This window comes from Podarcis tiliguerta, assembly GCF_965153285.1.
Source record: "Podarcis tiliguerta genome assembly, chromosome: 13".
Taxonomy (NCBI): Eukaryota; Metazoa; Chordata; class Lepidosauria; order Squamata; family Lacertidae; genus Podarcis; species Podarcis tiliguerta.
The window spans coordinates 1438457-1454648 of NC_139546.1; the positions used below are offsets into that span (position 1 = coordinate 1438457).

At 48.2% G+C, this 16192-nt stretch overlaps 2 protein-coding genes across 4 annotated transcripts in view; both read left to right on the top strand.

The window, feature by feature from the left end:
• Positions 1–3945, top strand: part of CORO1C (coronin 1C) — a 65402-nt gene extending 61457 nt beyond the window's left edge. For all 3 annotated transcript variants that reach the window (XM_083407591.1, XM_083407593.1, XM_083407592.1), the window contains exons 10-11: positions 38–283; positions 888–3945. In XM_083407591.1, the coding sequence (XP_083263717.1) occupies positions 38–283; positions 888–1007 (366 nt within the window). In that variant the 3' untranslated portion in view covers positions 1008–3945. The remainder of the gene's footprint in view (positions 1–37; positions 284–887) is intronic.
• A 1126-nt stretch (positions 3946–5071) lies between these two features.
• SELPLG (selectin P ligand) lies at positions 5072–14283 on the top strand. The gene is made up of 3 exons (XM_083407748.1): positions 5072–5188; positions 8481–8727; positions 10815–14283. Exon 3 carries the CDS (start codon positions 10820–10822, stop codon positions 12383–12385), a length of 1566 nt encoding a protein of 521 aa, XP_083263874.1. The 5' UTR covers positions 5072–5188; positions 8481–8727; positions 10815–10819; the 3' UTR covers positions 12386–14283.
• The last annotated feature ends 1909 nt before the right edge of the window (positions 14284–16192 follow it).

Below are 16192 nucleotides of genomic sequence, written 5' to 3' on the forward strand. Positions count from 1 at the left end.
TGTGGCCGTTGTATCTCCCCCCCCCTCCCTTTTGCAGTCTGACCTTTTCCAGGATGATCTCTATCCTGACACGGCTGGTCCAGAGGCTTCCCTGGAAGCTGAGGAGTGGTTTGATGGAAAGAATGCCGACCCCATCCTTATCTCATTGAAGCATGGATACATTCCTGGCAAAAACAGGGATCTCAAGGTGGTCAAGAAGAACATACTAGACAACAAGCTGGCAGCAAATAAGAAAAGCGATCTCATCAGTGCCCCCAAAAAAGCAGCGGACACCTCAAACTCCGTGAGTAAAAAAATAACTTCTTAGCTTTCAGTGTATGGAGTCTGAAATAGACTCATTTCCCCACTTGCATTAGATTATTGAGCAATTTGGAGCAGGAATTGCCTCTCCAGGCTGGCTCAGCATGCCCTGCTGGCTTGGCCTTCCTGTGGGATGCAGGTTTACATAAGCAGGCTTCTTATATTGGGATGGGCACTTAAAAGCAGAAGCGGCCTTTGGGGCGAGACCCAGCTCCCTGCCCCTTCCCTCGTTCAGTGGAGAGCCCATTCTGGGCACAGACCAGATTCCAGGTCCAGTTAGTGGCAGAGGATGGGAAAGACCTCTGCCTGAGACATTGGGCAGCCACTGCCAGTCAGAGCAGGCAGTCTAAGGCTAGATAGTGCAATGGTCCAGCCTGGAATATGGCAGCTTCCTTTGCTCTGTGCGGAAACCTCTGCTTCTTCTCGTGGGGTTAGATCAGTGTTCTTGCAATCCAGTCTTCTTGCTGTGTGAACAAATTGCATGTGTTGGTAGTCTTCCACTCTATTTCTACGTGGGATTTCTTCTTCCCATTATTATTCTAGTATTCACTGTTTTCCATTTCTGTCTCTCTTTCTCACTGTTGTAGCAAAACGAAGCCAAATTGGATGAAATTTTGAAAGAGCTCAAATCTCTAAAAAGCACCATCACCCACCAAGACGAGCGCATTTCCAAGTTAGAACAGCAGATGGCAAAGATTGCAGTCTGAGAGCCCAGCAGCTGGGGGACGGGGAGGGAAGGAAGGAAGGAAGCAGAACTCAAGCTGTGAGCCGACTGCAGGATGGGGGCTGGGAGGAGTCACTGCCATTTGGGGGGGCGGCGTTCATTTTCCAAAGCTGCCCCCGCACGACCACCTTGGGCGCTTCCCAGTCAAGACTTTCTCCTCCCAAATTCACAAGCGCCAGCTGAAGCCAATTTGAAGCCAAACCTTTTTAGTGATTTTTTCTTCTTCCTGATGTTCTTGGTGACTGTGTGGCCATTTCAAAACTGCTGCTGTTGTGACCTGTTTCCTCTCATTGATCTGAAACCAACCATTCCACCTCTCCAGTGAGGAGCCAATCTGTCAGACTTCCTAGGATTCAGGACCAAAATTACGTCATTTTTTTAAAAAAAATCCTTTTAGAAATTCCTTTTTTTTAAAAAAAAATTTAAAGTCATGATTTCCCCCCTTTTTATTATTTTGCAGTATTTTTGCATTTTTAATCTAAAGGAACATTGCTTTGTGTGTATATGTGCCATTCAGAGAACAAAGGAATTCTGTGTAAGCCTTTTAATCGTTGAACAGTTGAAGTGGTGGGTCCACTGCCATGTCTGAAAGATCCAACCTTGAAAATAATTTCAGCTCTCTGACCTCTTACAAATGCATCCCAAACCCCTGATATCCATTCTTCTCCCCTCCATCCCATCACAGGGACTGAATGCTTTTTCCAGGGCTGAGTATTGAAGTCTGTGTTGCCATTATTCAAACTTACATTGTGCTTCTGGTTTAATCTTAATAGTGTCAAAACCTGGCATGTCGTGGTGGTTGCTAATTTTGGGTCCATGTTTCCCTTCCAATATTTGTTCTATTTATCACCTATATATAAAGTTTTAAGAATGACAGACAACCAACCATTAAGTTGTGCAAGCAGCTGAGCTGCCCTCTGGGAATATTCTCTGCTCTTCCCTCCATCCTCTGTGTCTAGAACTTTCATAGTTGGGCCCTGCCAGGGTTTCCTCGTTCTTGCCACTAAGGTCTTCTGAAATGAATTGTGTGTGCGTGTTTTTAAGTACAGTATCTATCCTGTCCCTTGAGGATTTTCAGTCCAAATTTGATTGTCCCAGGACACCCCCTTGATCTCAGTGGTGCAGGGCAACCACTCCTTGATTGTCACAGTGCCTTGGAGGCAGACAGGGAGTCAGTCTGAGCAGCTCAGTCAATGCCTGGGAAGAGCATTGGACTGGAGGAACCAGCCCAGGTAGGGATCCTTTTGGCTCCCTGGGTCCCCCAATTGATCTCTGTTAGGTTGGAAGCTGCTCCAGTGAGCAAGTTCCAAGACATTCGCCCCTAAGAATCTGCCATAATCTCTTGCAACATCAGCTGCAGCCAAGTTCCATCGCTAGTAAACAAGAGCTGCAGGATTCTCCCCCACCCCTCAAAGGCGTTTCTTAGCATTGGCACATACATAGCCTCTGGCTTACTTGCTCCCGGGCGGCCTCCGGCTGCTCACAAAGGGCATGAACCACAGCAGAAGAGGCCACGTCTCTCTTCGTATGAGTTCCTCAGCTGTTTTTGGTTGTGAGAATCCGAAGTGGGTCTTTCTGGCTTGGATGGATGAGGTCTTCTGCCCTTTCTTCTCTCTCCTCCTGCCACCCCACAGGGAACGTGAGGCTTTTTCATACCAAACAGGCATGGTCACATACTAGGGGCAAAGCTGGATGCTGCTGCCAAACACGCCCAGAGCCAGTCTGCATCCATGGCTGTGTCACCTTGATGCTTTGTGCTGCAGCACTTTAAAGCATCACTTCAAGAGGGGACTCTCTGCAGGAAAGTCCGCAGTTGGCTGTGCTGGATTTGCTTTGGCTAGTCAGGATTATTCACACTGTCCCCTCTCCCCCATGGCTTCCGACTTTTGCAGGTGTGCTGAGATCAGCTGGCACCTGGGAAAACCCAGCATCTGCAAAAGTGGTGTGGGCCAATGGATCCGTTTGGAAGCCTCTTTCTTTTAAAAGCTTTTGAGTACTGCATACTTTTCTTTTTCTTTATTTAAAACACACACCACACTCTCTACCCACCTGGTCTAAAGAAACTGCCTTTAGGCATGGCGGTCCTGCACAGCTTCACCTGGGATCAAAATGTGTCTTTTCCGTCAGTAGTTGAAGATAGAATGTCTTAAGGTGGACCCCCCCCCCCAATTGCATGTTCAAACCTCTCAGAACAAGAATGTTGTGGTCTGGGGAAGATATTTCATGCCTGTGGTGGGAAATTATGCCACGTGGGACAGCGGAGTTAACTCTCGCTGCAAATGTGCTGTTGGGGCGATGGATGTGCGTTGTTGAACACGATCAGGCAGTCAGATGTGTGTGAAAGAAGCACCAGGGCAATTGTGGCAAATACTGTGTCGGTGGGAGTCTGTAGTTGAGGCAGTTCTGAGGTAAGTGGATGTTTGGGGTGTTTTGCGCTCGGTGGCTGGTGAGGAGGTGTGGATTTTCAGAAGGAATAAGGGAACTCGCTCCCCGGCCCAAGGGTTATTACCTTGTCCGTCTGTAAATGTTGCTTCAGTCTTGTGTCCTGGAGACCTTTTTGTTTTTAAATTGGTGAGGAGGAGAGAGGAGCTTTTTCTTTCCAAACGCCAGGTGTCCCCTCTTCCCGCAGCCGCGCTGGCTTTCCTGGGTGCACTTTTCTCTCCTTTTATTTCTGAAGGGAGGGGCGTAAGAAGGGCCTCCTTGGATGTGTAGCTTGTCTTTATTTAAAGGATCTGGTGATGCCTAACCAGGCTCAGAAGGAGTCAGTGCCTGCAGCTTCTTGCGAGCTGTGACATTCCCCCCACGAGACCCAGCAAAAGGTATTCCAGAGATGCGCTCTTATAGAGTGCCCAAAGTCTTCTGTCCAAATAGTTGCTTCCAATTTCAGAGATTAAAAAAACCATTGATTACAAAAACCCAAACCGTGTTGCGTTCTGTGGTCGTCTTTTATTTTCCTCCGAAAGAGCCCAAGCGTGGGCTTCACCCCACATGTCGTGCTGGAAGTAGACATTATGGCTCCTGCAGGGCTAACGCAGAACACCAGAAGAGCCCCTCTGGATCAGACCTCATCCATCATCCTGTTCGCCAGAAGCCTCTAGGAAGCTCACAAGCAGAACATGAGGGGAGCAGCCTTCTCTCACTCACAACCCACAGCAACTAGCATGAAGGGATAGACTTCCTCTGAACCTGGAGGTTCCATCTTTCTACCAGGCCTTAGATATTCTCCATGAATTTGTCTAGCCTAAGACAAGCTCCCTCATGCGGCCTCTTCCAGCAACATTGGACAAAGCCATTGTACTGTGTGCAGCCTTCACATTCCGGTCCCGAGCTTCTGTGGGGGTGTAGAAACTTGGAAATAAAAAGGCCGCATTTTGTACTTGGAAGTTACCAGAGGTAAAGGGAGGTGGTTGCTTTCAGTTTGCAGTCGTGTGCGCTCCATAACCCTCAGCATTTGGTCCCAAATTCACAGAACCAGTCACTGGGCATTGGTTTAGAACTGGGTTGTGGAGCCTGAGACCCGCTGTGTGTGGACAGGCCACATCTCCCGCCATCTCTGCCGGTGGCTCATGTGGGGAGCCTGAGAGCATTTGAAGGCCACAGGTGGCATAGCCCTGGTTGTCAAGGTCCGTAACTCAGGCAATCAATCTTGGAATTACAGAAGTGTGGCAATTAGGGTCTCAACTGGGCCAAACATCATCGAACCCATAAAACCTGTTGCCTCTTCTCTAGAAAACAAGCACTACAGAGCAGAACACAGCATGATTTGGCTATTGATTTGTTTAAAGAACGTTCATCTCTATCTTCCAGCAGAAAAAGTTTCACACAGCAGCTTGTGAATCACACACAAAAGCCACATTCTCTCAGCAGGCAAACTGCTGACCATTTCAGAGGGAGCCACCAGTGTGGCACTGCCCTGAGAGCAAGAGATATGGGGGCTGGCCCAGGAGTGAGATCCCTCCCACCCCCCACATCTGTCGCATCATCTATTTGCATAAATAAGACAGGAAGTGGCATCAAAAGAGCTTGTGAAATAAATTCCTGTAAGTCCTACAGAAGCTGCCTCCCTGAAAAACAGTGGCTGTGGAAATGCAAGAGCGGAGGGGGATGACTCATCGTTACTGGGGAACAATGTCTTCCTCCTTGTCTATTAAACAATCAGGCCTGGTGAGTTTGCCAATCATAACGTGTACTAGGGCTGGGTGATATCAGCTTTTCAATGTTGTGGTATATCACCAGCCAAACATCACGGTCTGGTGATACACCGCAATGTTGAAAAAACAAGCTGCATGGGCCTCAGCCTGCCAGGCGCTGGGTGGAATTGCTGCACCTCTCACTGCAGGAGCTGAGGCGGTTTCGCCCCATGCCAAGCGGGCTGGGACAAGGCAGCTTGTTTGTACAGCTCAGCTGGGGTGCGGGAGGGCTCCCCATTCCCTGCAGAGCCATCCCCGGTGCTCTCCCCGCTTGCGCAGGAGCCAGGGCCGGGGATCCCTTAGCTCAGTGGTGGCAAACCTTTTAGAGATCGAGTGCCAAGACCGCAACACAGAACCCACTTATTTATTGCAAAGTGCCAACACAGCAAATTAACATGGAATTTACAGCAAAATCTTGACCCCGCAGGTTAGGGAACCGAGGGGACATTTTGTGGGGTGCTGTGAAATGGTGAGTTGGAGGAGAAACCTTGTAAAGTTTACCTGAATAGTGAAATCGCCCAGGTGGGGCTTTAGCTTGGGAAGTAGGTGTGTGATTCGTCAGCTGGAGTAGCCTCAGGTGAGGGTCAGATGCCTCGTAAAGCCCAGAGTATCTAACAGGCCTTCGTCCCGGGGACCGCAGTGGGGGGTGGGGGTGGGAGCGGCTGCCCACTTTGCCAACACCCAGCAATGGCCCTGCTGGGGCGATTGTGAAAGTGCCCACAGAGAGGGCGCCGAGTGCTCACCCTGGCATGTGGTTTGCCACCACTGCCTTAGCTGCTTGGCTGAGTGGAGTGGCAGCCACACACTCCTCAGCCGAGCGGCTTAAAGATGCAGAGGAAGGAACAAGGTGTATCGGCACCTTGCCAGCGCAGCTTTTTCCTCCTCTGCAAGTGGGATGGCGGTTTCACTGGGCAATATATCGTTTGTGAAACCGCCACTGCTCCTGAGTCCCTCTGCTAGCAGCGCCGCTGGAAGAAGTCTGCCTAAGATAAGGTATACCCAAAGAGTACCTCCATTAGAATTGTCCATTAGTCATTATGTCCATTAATTTCAGCAGGTTTCTGTGAGACAGGCTAACGTTGGGCACCACCCGAAGTGCTAAAATTTTAGGTATACCAAAGCAATATTGAAATATACTCATCAAGACAATGAAAGCAAGTAGCCAGTCAAAAGTAATAAATGAATAGCAAAGAACCTACCCACATGATACTGACATAAAAACCTTTCATGAACTCCGTATAAAAGATCGAAAGTTCAATATCCCCCCCTTCTCTCTCCCCATCTCTCTTCTCCCATCTCATCTTGTCCGTAACATTAGTGTCTCACATCAAATATAAGTGATCTGTAGAAAGGACTCTATGCATTGAAAGCAGAGACACTGTATGTACTTTTGTTACCAAGAAAATCTTCAATAAAAACAATTTAAAACAACAACAAAAAGCAGACACAAGCAGCAATCCATGTGTGGAAGTTGCTTTTATTAAGGTGGAAAGCTATGTCCTGCCTCACAGTGAGATCTGCGGGTGTCAATTAACATCAAGTTTGCAGCAGCAATCCTGCAACTTAACGGTTGCTTATGAATCCTGGCCAAGAGAGGCTCTTTCTGGTCCAACAGAAGCCCTCTGCCCAGAAGTGGGGCTTCAGCCCCTGCAGTGCCCGATTAAATGCCTTTGCCAAGCTGCCTCCCTTCAGGCGTTTTAGTTTAGAGAAGAGGCAAGTAAGAGGTGATGTGGAAAAAGTTTATAAAATGATGCCTGGCACAGAGGAAGCGGAGAGAGAAGAGTTTTTCTCCCTCTCTCACGACACTAGAACTCTCTGGAGCATCCGATGAAGCTGAATGCTGAAAGATTTGGGACACATAAAATGAAGTCCTCCTTCACGCGGCACAAAGGGAAACTATGGAGCTCCCCCAGGAGGCAGAGATGACCACCAATGTATTTAAAAAAAGGTTTGACGAATTCATGGTGGAGGAGAGGGCTATCGATGGCTACTAGCCAGGATGGCTTTTCTCTGCCTCCACAGTTGAGGCAGCCCGGCTTCTGAATCCCAGTTGCTGAAGCAGCAGCAGCAGGAGACAGTTGATTTTGTGCTGCTTGCGACTTTCCCACAGGGAATCGGGCATCAGGTTGGTCACTGTGAGAACAGGATGCTGGACTGGATGGTCCACTGGCCTGATCCAGCAGGCGCTTACATTCTGGTACTCTAATAAGAGGACTGGGCCTTGCTGCACTTCAAGCCCTCATGTGGACATAACCCTGGTCTGCCACGAACCACTGCAGCACCCTGGCCAGTCGAGCAAAAGACGACGTATAGGGAGCTCCTTGGGTGAGACTTGTTGCACAAGTGTAGGGAGTTTCGTGACAGCATTTCATGCAACACTACAGAAAGCCCTCATGCTTGAAGACAGAGGGCTGTATCCAATGTTAAGCCTCCTCTGAACAGAGCTGTTGAAACAAAAGGGCATAAATAACTTCAGTCTGTTCATTTGAGTGGGCCTACTCTGAGGAAAAGTTAGTTGGAAACACCCTCCAATATATATATATAAATGTCACAGCCCAAGTGAGACTGACTAATGGTCTTCCACCAGAGTTTCCAACTTTTCCAGATTTCTTACTTTGTATTGCAGGAGATAAATTGTCTTTTTGGAGCAGATATATGTCAGCTGGATCAATTTCACCTGGCTGCACATGACACCAGCCCCCATGGGAAGACCTGCCTTGGGTTGCCACAAAGTAAACTCTCATTGGGCTGCCTCGTCCCTCCTGGGATACTGCCGGGATGATCTCGGTCTCCTGTGGAACAGCATCAGTCAGTCAGCGACACGAGCCTCAGATACGTTCCAAGACCCGTGCGCGCTCTGGCATCAGAGTGTGTAAAACACCTCACAGTAGAAAAGGCGCAGAGAGAGATGTGCAAGCAAAACGTACAGCATTTTATTCAGCATAGCTCAGGAACATAAGAAAACATGTCTGCTTGCCTCCATGTCCAGCAAAGCAGCAGTAACACAAAAACAACATACAAGGGAAGTTCCCAGCAGACTGTGCTGGACGTAAACAGGCATGTGATACACAACAGTCATGCCTGACCCTTTTAAGGTGGAAGGGAACTGTATCCTAACAGTCCCTAGTAGATTTCCCTTTGAAGTTGGAAGTGAGCAGAAGGGACATCACTTGGTGGTGGAACAATCACAGGCCAATTTTTATATTAAAACAAATAAGTAAATGTAAATGAGTCCTGAATTGTCCCCTTCCTCCCTTTCTCTCGAGGAGGCAAACGCAGAAGGTCCTTAAAGAAAAGCCCGGCATCCGGAGGCCTGGTCTTCTTCAGGGTCCCCAGGCAGAGCAAATGTAGGGCCCATAGCCCCACCTCCCGCTGTTGCACACTGCCCCCCCCCCCCGCCAAAGAAGAGGAAGCGGCATCATGTGTGTTCTCCAAAACCACCACAACTCTTCCGATTTCCCCTCTCTTTCTCGTACTGCCTCACGGAAGGTTTCCTGTTTTGCCCCGCAGCAGGTAAGACAAATGCATGTGTGCGCATGGAAGTGGGCGGTTGCTTCTCTCTTTTTTGGAGCCTGAAGCCACAGACATTTGCCAAGTTCGGTCCCTTTCGCACCCGGTGCGTGTCCTGTCTGTGCAGCTGCCGTCTCCCCTGGCTCTGTGGACAAAGGAAGCTGCCTCCCTCTCTTCACTGGGCTGTTCTGCGTTCAGGGGTATGTATATTTTGGGGTGGGGTGATGAAGTTGCATTTGGGGGTCACAAGAAAGAGGGTGGCCCAAAGCTGAACTGCGGAGCGGCTCGTTTTGAGGAGATGTCCAAACCCAGAGGGACCAGTGAGTGCCTCACTCAGAGATTCAGCCTCTGGGCTGACAGTAACTCGTATGGTCTACTCTTTGACTTTCCCCTGGACAGCGCTTGCTCTTAAAGATTAACAAAACAGAACAAAATCCCACTGGCAGAGTTTGAGTGCATTTCAACAGTAGACTGACAGAAAGTAAGATTAAGCATTTGAAACACTTTATCTAGATGTGTATAATAGGGTGAAATGAAATAAAAGTAGCATAGAATAAAATAAAATGGGCAGCAACAAACTTACAGACTTGTCATAAACTCCAAAGAGGAGAATTACAGAATGTCTCTGAGGCCAGCTGCTGGCGAGTTTTGCTTGGCCACACTGAAGGTTATAGATGAATTTTGACTTGAAAGCAGTAAAATGACATCAAAAGCATCTGATTCTCCTGGCATGTTTGATAAAATGGGTTCAATGAAGATTATGTATAGATTTCAGTAAAAAGAGCTGTACAAGAGGACACAAGTTGTCAGTTTGACTTCTCCCGTGTCGTTGTGGGGGCGCTTGAGTTCATGGTAGGGGATTTCTAAGTAAACCCAATTTAATTGCACGGAGCAGAATTTATTCACATTCATACTTGTCTGTCTGCTTCTTCTCCTCCTCCGCCATCCTTGTCGATTTAAGATTGCAGGGGGTCCCTGAGGGCAGGCAGGCAGGCTCCTCACGCATCTTCTTCATGCAGGGGGAGTGCGATACGATAATCTTTATTGAAAAACTCTACATCAGACATTCACTGTACATTGGACATAAGTAATTTATTTCCCAATCTGGCCTCCCTTAACCTTAAAAAACCATCAACAACCACCACCCAGCAACCATTTCACTTTAGGGCTGGGCTCAGTTGCAAGAGAAAAATACGTAAGCATTTGTGGTTTGCTTGCTGCCCTTCCTGAAAGCGCTTTAGTGTGTATTAATTGACACAGGAAATGGGCAAGAGACTGCTCTGCTTCTAGGCATGCACAAACTTTCATTCCTGCTTTGGGCATCCCAGCTAATTCAGATGCTACAAAGCCTCATGGCAGCAACTCATGATGTGCTTGCATTTAAGCTTGTCTTGCAGAGTGGCTGCAGCCCATGCGCTGGCAAACTCGAGACTGGATTGCTACAATGTGCTCTATGTGGTGCTGCCCTTGGGGCCGGTGCAGAAGGCCCAGCGGGTGCAGATTGCAGTGGCCAGACTGCAGGTGGGGGCACCTGGCCTGCAACGCGTGATGCCACGCTGAGAAGAGTTTGCATGGGCGACACGATGGAAACATCTTAATTGTCTGAAGCGAAATGATTAAGAGAATTGAAAAATGCCCCCCACTTATGCTGTTCTCTCCAGAGAGACTTGCCTGACCCTGAATCTACTGCTGGTTGGCACTGGGCACCAGGGGCCATTTCATTTCCTTAATTTTAACCCTTTCAGTCCTTTAATCCCCTCGGCTCTTGTGAGTCGGCTGCCCTGTATTGATATCAGATCTTTCCCCCCCACCTCTACTTTCTCCCAGGATAGGGCAGAAGGGTGGGTTATTAAATGTTACAAACAAATTAAAAAGTAGCCAAGACAGACAATGCTCTGCCTGAGCCTTTAGAAGAGGGGCGAAGACCCCTCAGTAACAGCCCCAAATGGCACCCCTGTTGCCCCCAATGCTTAACCAAGAGTCTCTTGTGGCAGCCATTTTGAGGTGTAAGGTGGAGGGAGGTGGGGGGTTTGAGACTTGTGGACAAATATTAATATGTGTATTTGGCTCCCTTTCTCCACCCACCCCAGGGAAAATGGCTCCCTTCTGGCTCTCCCTCTGGATGGTTCTCTGGAGTCTCCTCACAGCTGGCAGTTTCAGGCTCCCAACCTTAAGACTCCTTATCCAAGATGGCGCTGCTGTTGAGGATGTGGAGTCATACAACCTCCCTGCCAGCGCAGGCTCTCAGTTCGCTTCCCCAGGACAGTGGGTGTGGAAGAGAGCGGGAGATGATGGCCAGGAATCCCCTCAGTTACCTTGCGGAAAGAAGGATGGTAGCTGTAAGAACCCTCCTGCAGCCACCGCAGAACAAGCCAGGAAAAGTCTCACAGTCGCAGAGGCTGCAGCAGAGAGTTCTACATCTCTTGGGGACAATTACAATGGTGCCACTGCTGAAGTGCCTACTAATGCCACAACAACTCTAGATACCTTTGGGAAAGTATCCACAGAAGTTGGCACCACCAAAGAAGTAACCCATTTAAGTACCACAAAGAGCTCTCGTGCTCCAGTGCCCCGTGTCCGCCGCCTTGCTCCCACAGTGGGCAAAACTGTATCACAATCTATGCCTACTGAGACAGAAAAGGTTGCTACTGCCCTCCAAGAAACAAGGCTGGTTTTAGGGGTCTCTGAGAAACTGTTGGTTGGAGCAACAAGCTCTCAGTCCATGGTGACCAGTTCAGATGTTTCCACAGCGAAGTTGAGGCAAGCCGTTGGCACAACCAGGCCTTCCTTCATAGCAAAGGGAAAGGTGAAATTTCCTCACTCAACTGAGAAGCCAAGCCCCACCACCGATTGGCCATTGCTGGATGATGTGACAAGCTCTCAGTCCATGGTGGCCAGTTCAGATGTTTCCACAGCAAAGTTGAGGCAAGCTTTTGGCACAACCAAGCCTTCCTTCATAGCAAAGGGAAAGGTGAAATTTCCTCACTCAACTGAGAAGCCAAGCCCCACCACCGATTGGCCATTGCTGGATGATGTGACAAGCTCTCAGTCCATGGTGGCCAGTTCAGATGTTTCCACAGCAAAGTTGAGGCAAGCTTTTGGCACAACCAAGCCTTCCTTCATAGCAAAGGGAAAGGTGAAATTTCCTCACTCAACTGAGAAGCCAAGCCCCACCACCGATTGGCCATTGCTGGATGATGTGACAAGCTCTCAGTCCATGGTGGCCAGTTCAGATGTTTCCACAGCAAAGTTGAGGCAAGCCGTTGGCACAACCAAGCCTTCCTTCATAGCAAAGGTTGCTATCTCAGCCACCACCACCACCACCAAGGAGAAGCCCCGCTCAGTGACATCTCTCAGTGGCACCACCATCTTGGTAGGGAAGTGTTTACTGTGGATCTTCATCCTGGCCCTCATTGCCGGCATTTTCATAGTGGCCACTGGTGTCCTCGCGACCATGCTCTGGCGCCAGAAACGGGCCTACAAAATGAATGGTCGCAACCACACAGAGATGGTGTGCATCTCATCCCTGCTAGCTGCTGAAGAAGCAGAGGAGGCCAGAGGGAGGCACCCCAGGGTGAAAAGGGTAAAGATGCTTGGGGAGAATGGATCAGAGGCGGATATGGACAACTTGACTCTGAACAGCTTCTTGCCGGAGCATTAATAGGGTTCTCTGGTTCTTTCTAGAAACTCCTCACGTTCACCAGAGTTGTGTTTTACGATGCGAAGCACTTTCATGCCAGGTCTACTCCATCCAGAACTATCTTTAAAATATATGTTGTCCTACACTCACGACACATCTCTCAGTGGCGAGCAGTTCAACAGGCGAAGCACTTAGCAAAGTCTAGTTTCCTTTGAAGGAGACCACTGTCCGGAATTTCCCTGACACATCAGGGATTTGTCCGTAGAAAGTAGCGGAATTTTTAAAAATTGGTTGGCAACCCATATGGGAAGTGGGGTTGGCAATAAAAAGAAGATGCTCATTTTCACTTTTTGTAACATGGCAGCCCTAATTTACAACGATGTGGTGGCACGGATTTCGCACTCACAGAGAAAACCAAGGCCCCTCCTCTCACAGCAGATCTCCAGGGAGACTGCCAGTCGCCTAGCAGAGCCCAAAACGTGACTTTTTATTTCTCTGACTCAAAACTGCCAGTTACCTTTAAACAGGTGAGGAAAGTTCTGTCCCCCTCCTCTAATTTACACTTTTCTCTTCAGAAGATGATCCTGTATCCAGAAACAACAGGGCCAGCCCCAGACGTTATCTTGCCTGAGAGAAAGGAGCTGCTGCCCACCTCCTTATTGCCCAAACAGCAGCAAGATGAGCAGAGAATTTAATCTTAGTCTCACCTGGAGGCCACATCCTCTGCCACACCTGAAAGGAGCTAGTTGGGGCAGGAGGGCAGGCTGTGGGGCACAGTGTGTCCCCACCAACATCTCTCACTGCCTGAGGCAGCTGCATCACCTGGCCCAAAGAAGCCACGAACGAATTATTGACTTCCCCCGGCAACCTATCACTAGCAGTTTACCTAAGAAAAGGATGTGCCAGGCAGGATAAGGCTTCTGACCCGCCACCTGTCTAAGTCATGCACTTTGAAGAACAAGTACTATTTTCTTTTGTTTCAGGTCTGCTAGTCATAGGGCGGGGGGGGGGGGGGAAGGATGCTGGGCTCCCACTGCTGACCATTTGATTCAGTCACCCACCTGATATAGGAAGATTTCTGCAGACATTTACCCCACCCCCAACTTTCATGTCTACATTTTTAAAACCATAATGCTACAAACACACAATTTGTTTTTTACTAAACCAAAAATGTTAGGATTATCAACAAGCACAAATAATGTGGGATTGCAGACAAGGAAATAAACAGTGCAGATACTGTTTGCACTTGGAAAAGATTTGAAGCAGTTTCCAATCAGTGCATGTCCTATAAGTTTTCATTTAACAAAAGTGTGTCTTCTGCAAACCTCTCTGACTGCTGTATGGCATTCTTAGGGACAGTCTAATCCTGGGGCACCCAAGCCAAGCACCCATTACGCACAGCTGAAACCAGATGTTTATCCCCCTGGGGAGGGCTGCTCCCTCCATGTGATTCACCCACCGCAGGCTGAAATGTGAGTGAGCTCTATCTCTGCCGATAAACAGCAGCATGCCAAAGGATTGTGCTAAGAAGCGCTATTTTGCAGAGAGGGGATCAAGCAGAGAGAATTTGCCAGCCATGCCAGACTAGGGATTTTGCCCTCCCTCTTGCCCTTACTGGAGAGAAGGAGCCACGGCCCCCTTGGCTCCCCACAGATGGACTACTTTGATCTTGTGAAGTTTCAGCTGTAAATCTGGGAGTGAAACATACAGGAAGGCAAAGATAGTGTCACATTAATGAAATCTAGAGAAAGCTAAGTCAGTTTATTTCCTGTGGTGTTTTTGGTGTGTTTACAACCTAGTATTTCTTTGGACTTCGTGAATGAATTTTGAATGTGTTTGGGGTCTGGACGTGGGTCCTAAAGATAATGTGTATTTCAAATGATGAAATATATTGAAATACAGAAGTGGCTCTAAGTTCATGCATAAGACTTTTTGTTTTTTTTGGCATTCTCAATATTGGGGGTTCCTTTCCTTTCTAAGTTCACGTTTCCTGAGGCATGCTTTAGAAATGCCTGCAGATGAGAGATCCAAAATTAGAAAATACATCCTTCAATAAAATGCAGTCAGGATGCACTGTCTGTCTGGCCAAATATATTGTTACAAAAGTCAGGTGCTTGCCCCTCTCTCTGCCAAGCGGTGTCAAGAGCCCAGGGGTCCCAGGCACCGCCACAGGGTCTGTGTCCCTTTGGGAAATAGAAAAGGCGGCCACTATCTGGCTTTAAGAAATATGATTTATTCACCTATCTACACCTTCAGTCTGCATGGAGAGAGTCCAGATCTTACGACATGGTCGTTGCAAGAGGCAGCAACGTAGGCAACCTGCAGCTAGCACCCTCCAAAGATGGATCTCAGCCCTTTTCTCTCCTTCTTCCGAGAAACCCCTTGCCCTCTGTCCATACCCCAGGGCAGGAAGAAAGATGTTCTGTTGCACGGAATGGCTCTCTATGGTTCCCTTAATGGCCCTGGCTTGGGCAGGCTACCCAGGAATTCCACTGCAATTTATATTTCTCCCTTCCCATCCCTACTTATCGCAATCCTAGAATTCATTAATTTCTAGGGTTTGGGGTACCCCCCCAAAAAAAACCCTATACCACATATATATACAATCTGGACCCTATTCTGGAGTTCATGGGTGTCAAAGACCGCAGTGTGCTAGAACGGGGTAGGCAACCTAAGGCCCGGGGGCTGGATGCAGCCCAATCGCCTTCTATATCTGGCCCGCAGATAGTCCGGGAATCGGCGTGTTTTTACATGACTAGAATGTGTGCTTTTATTTAAAATGCATCTCTGGGTTATTTGTGGGGCACAGGAATTCATTCATTTCCCCCCAAAAAATATAGTCCAGCCCACAACATGGTCTGAGGGACGGTGGACCGGCCCATGGCTGAAAAAGATTGCTGACCTCTGTGCTAGAAACTAAAATCTGTTAAAAAAACAGAAACGACCCCCCCCCCATTGCTTAGGAGTTAAAGATACAAGTCTAGAGAATCCTAGTTTTCAGCTCCACCACAGTGGGATTTCACTCTACCTTAGCAGGGGACTTTTTAAGGGCCACAGGAAGCCGGAAACCTTGATTAAATCCCAATTTTGGGGAGGGAATAAAAAAGAAAAGAAAGAAAAAAGAGATTAATATATAGTTCCACACAGAAGAGACTAAACTAGTGGGGTATTCAGCTTAGAATTAGAAAAAGTAGACTTAGCTATCTGGTTGAACCCAGTTCAGATTCTTCAGTTTTTAAAGTTTGGGCATTTTAGGTGGAAAGGAGTGGCATGAAAGCTTAAAGCCTAAGGGTAGGACGCAACGGAAAAAACAACTTTCAGTTCTGTTTAAAACCAGTGAAAGAGGACTTTAGTATTTAAAAACTAGAGTATACCTTACAGTTTAAAATGGAAGGTAACGGAAAAAACCCAGATCAAGGGTGGTGTAGGCGTCATTTAACATTGTTAAGTGTGGTTTATGAATTACAGTCAATAGGCTTCAGTCCAAGTTTCAGCTTTCAGTTCAGTATAAAGCCAGTCAAAAGCTAGTTTCCTTTTAAAAATAAAACCCCCACAGGGAGTTCATCCCTACTTAATCACCTCTCTTGACTGATTCCCTAACAAATCTCCTGGGGGTCCCCCTGGATCCTCGAGGCTCAGGTGGCCTCAGTGGCCCGGAGTGCCTTCCATCAGCTTTGGCTGGTGGCCCAGATGTGCCCCTATCTGGACAGGGACAGCCTAACTACTGTTCTCTATGTTCTGGTAACCTCAAGGTTAGATTACTGATATGCGTTATAAGTAGGGCTGCCTCTGAAGACGGTTCGGAAACTTCAGATGGTGCATAAATTT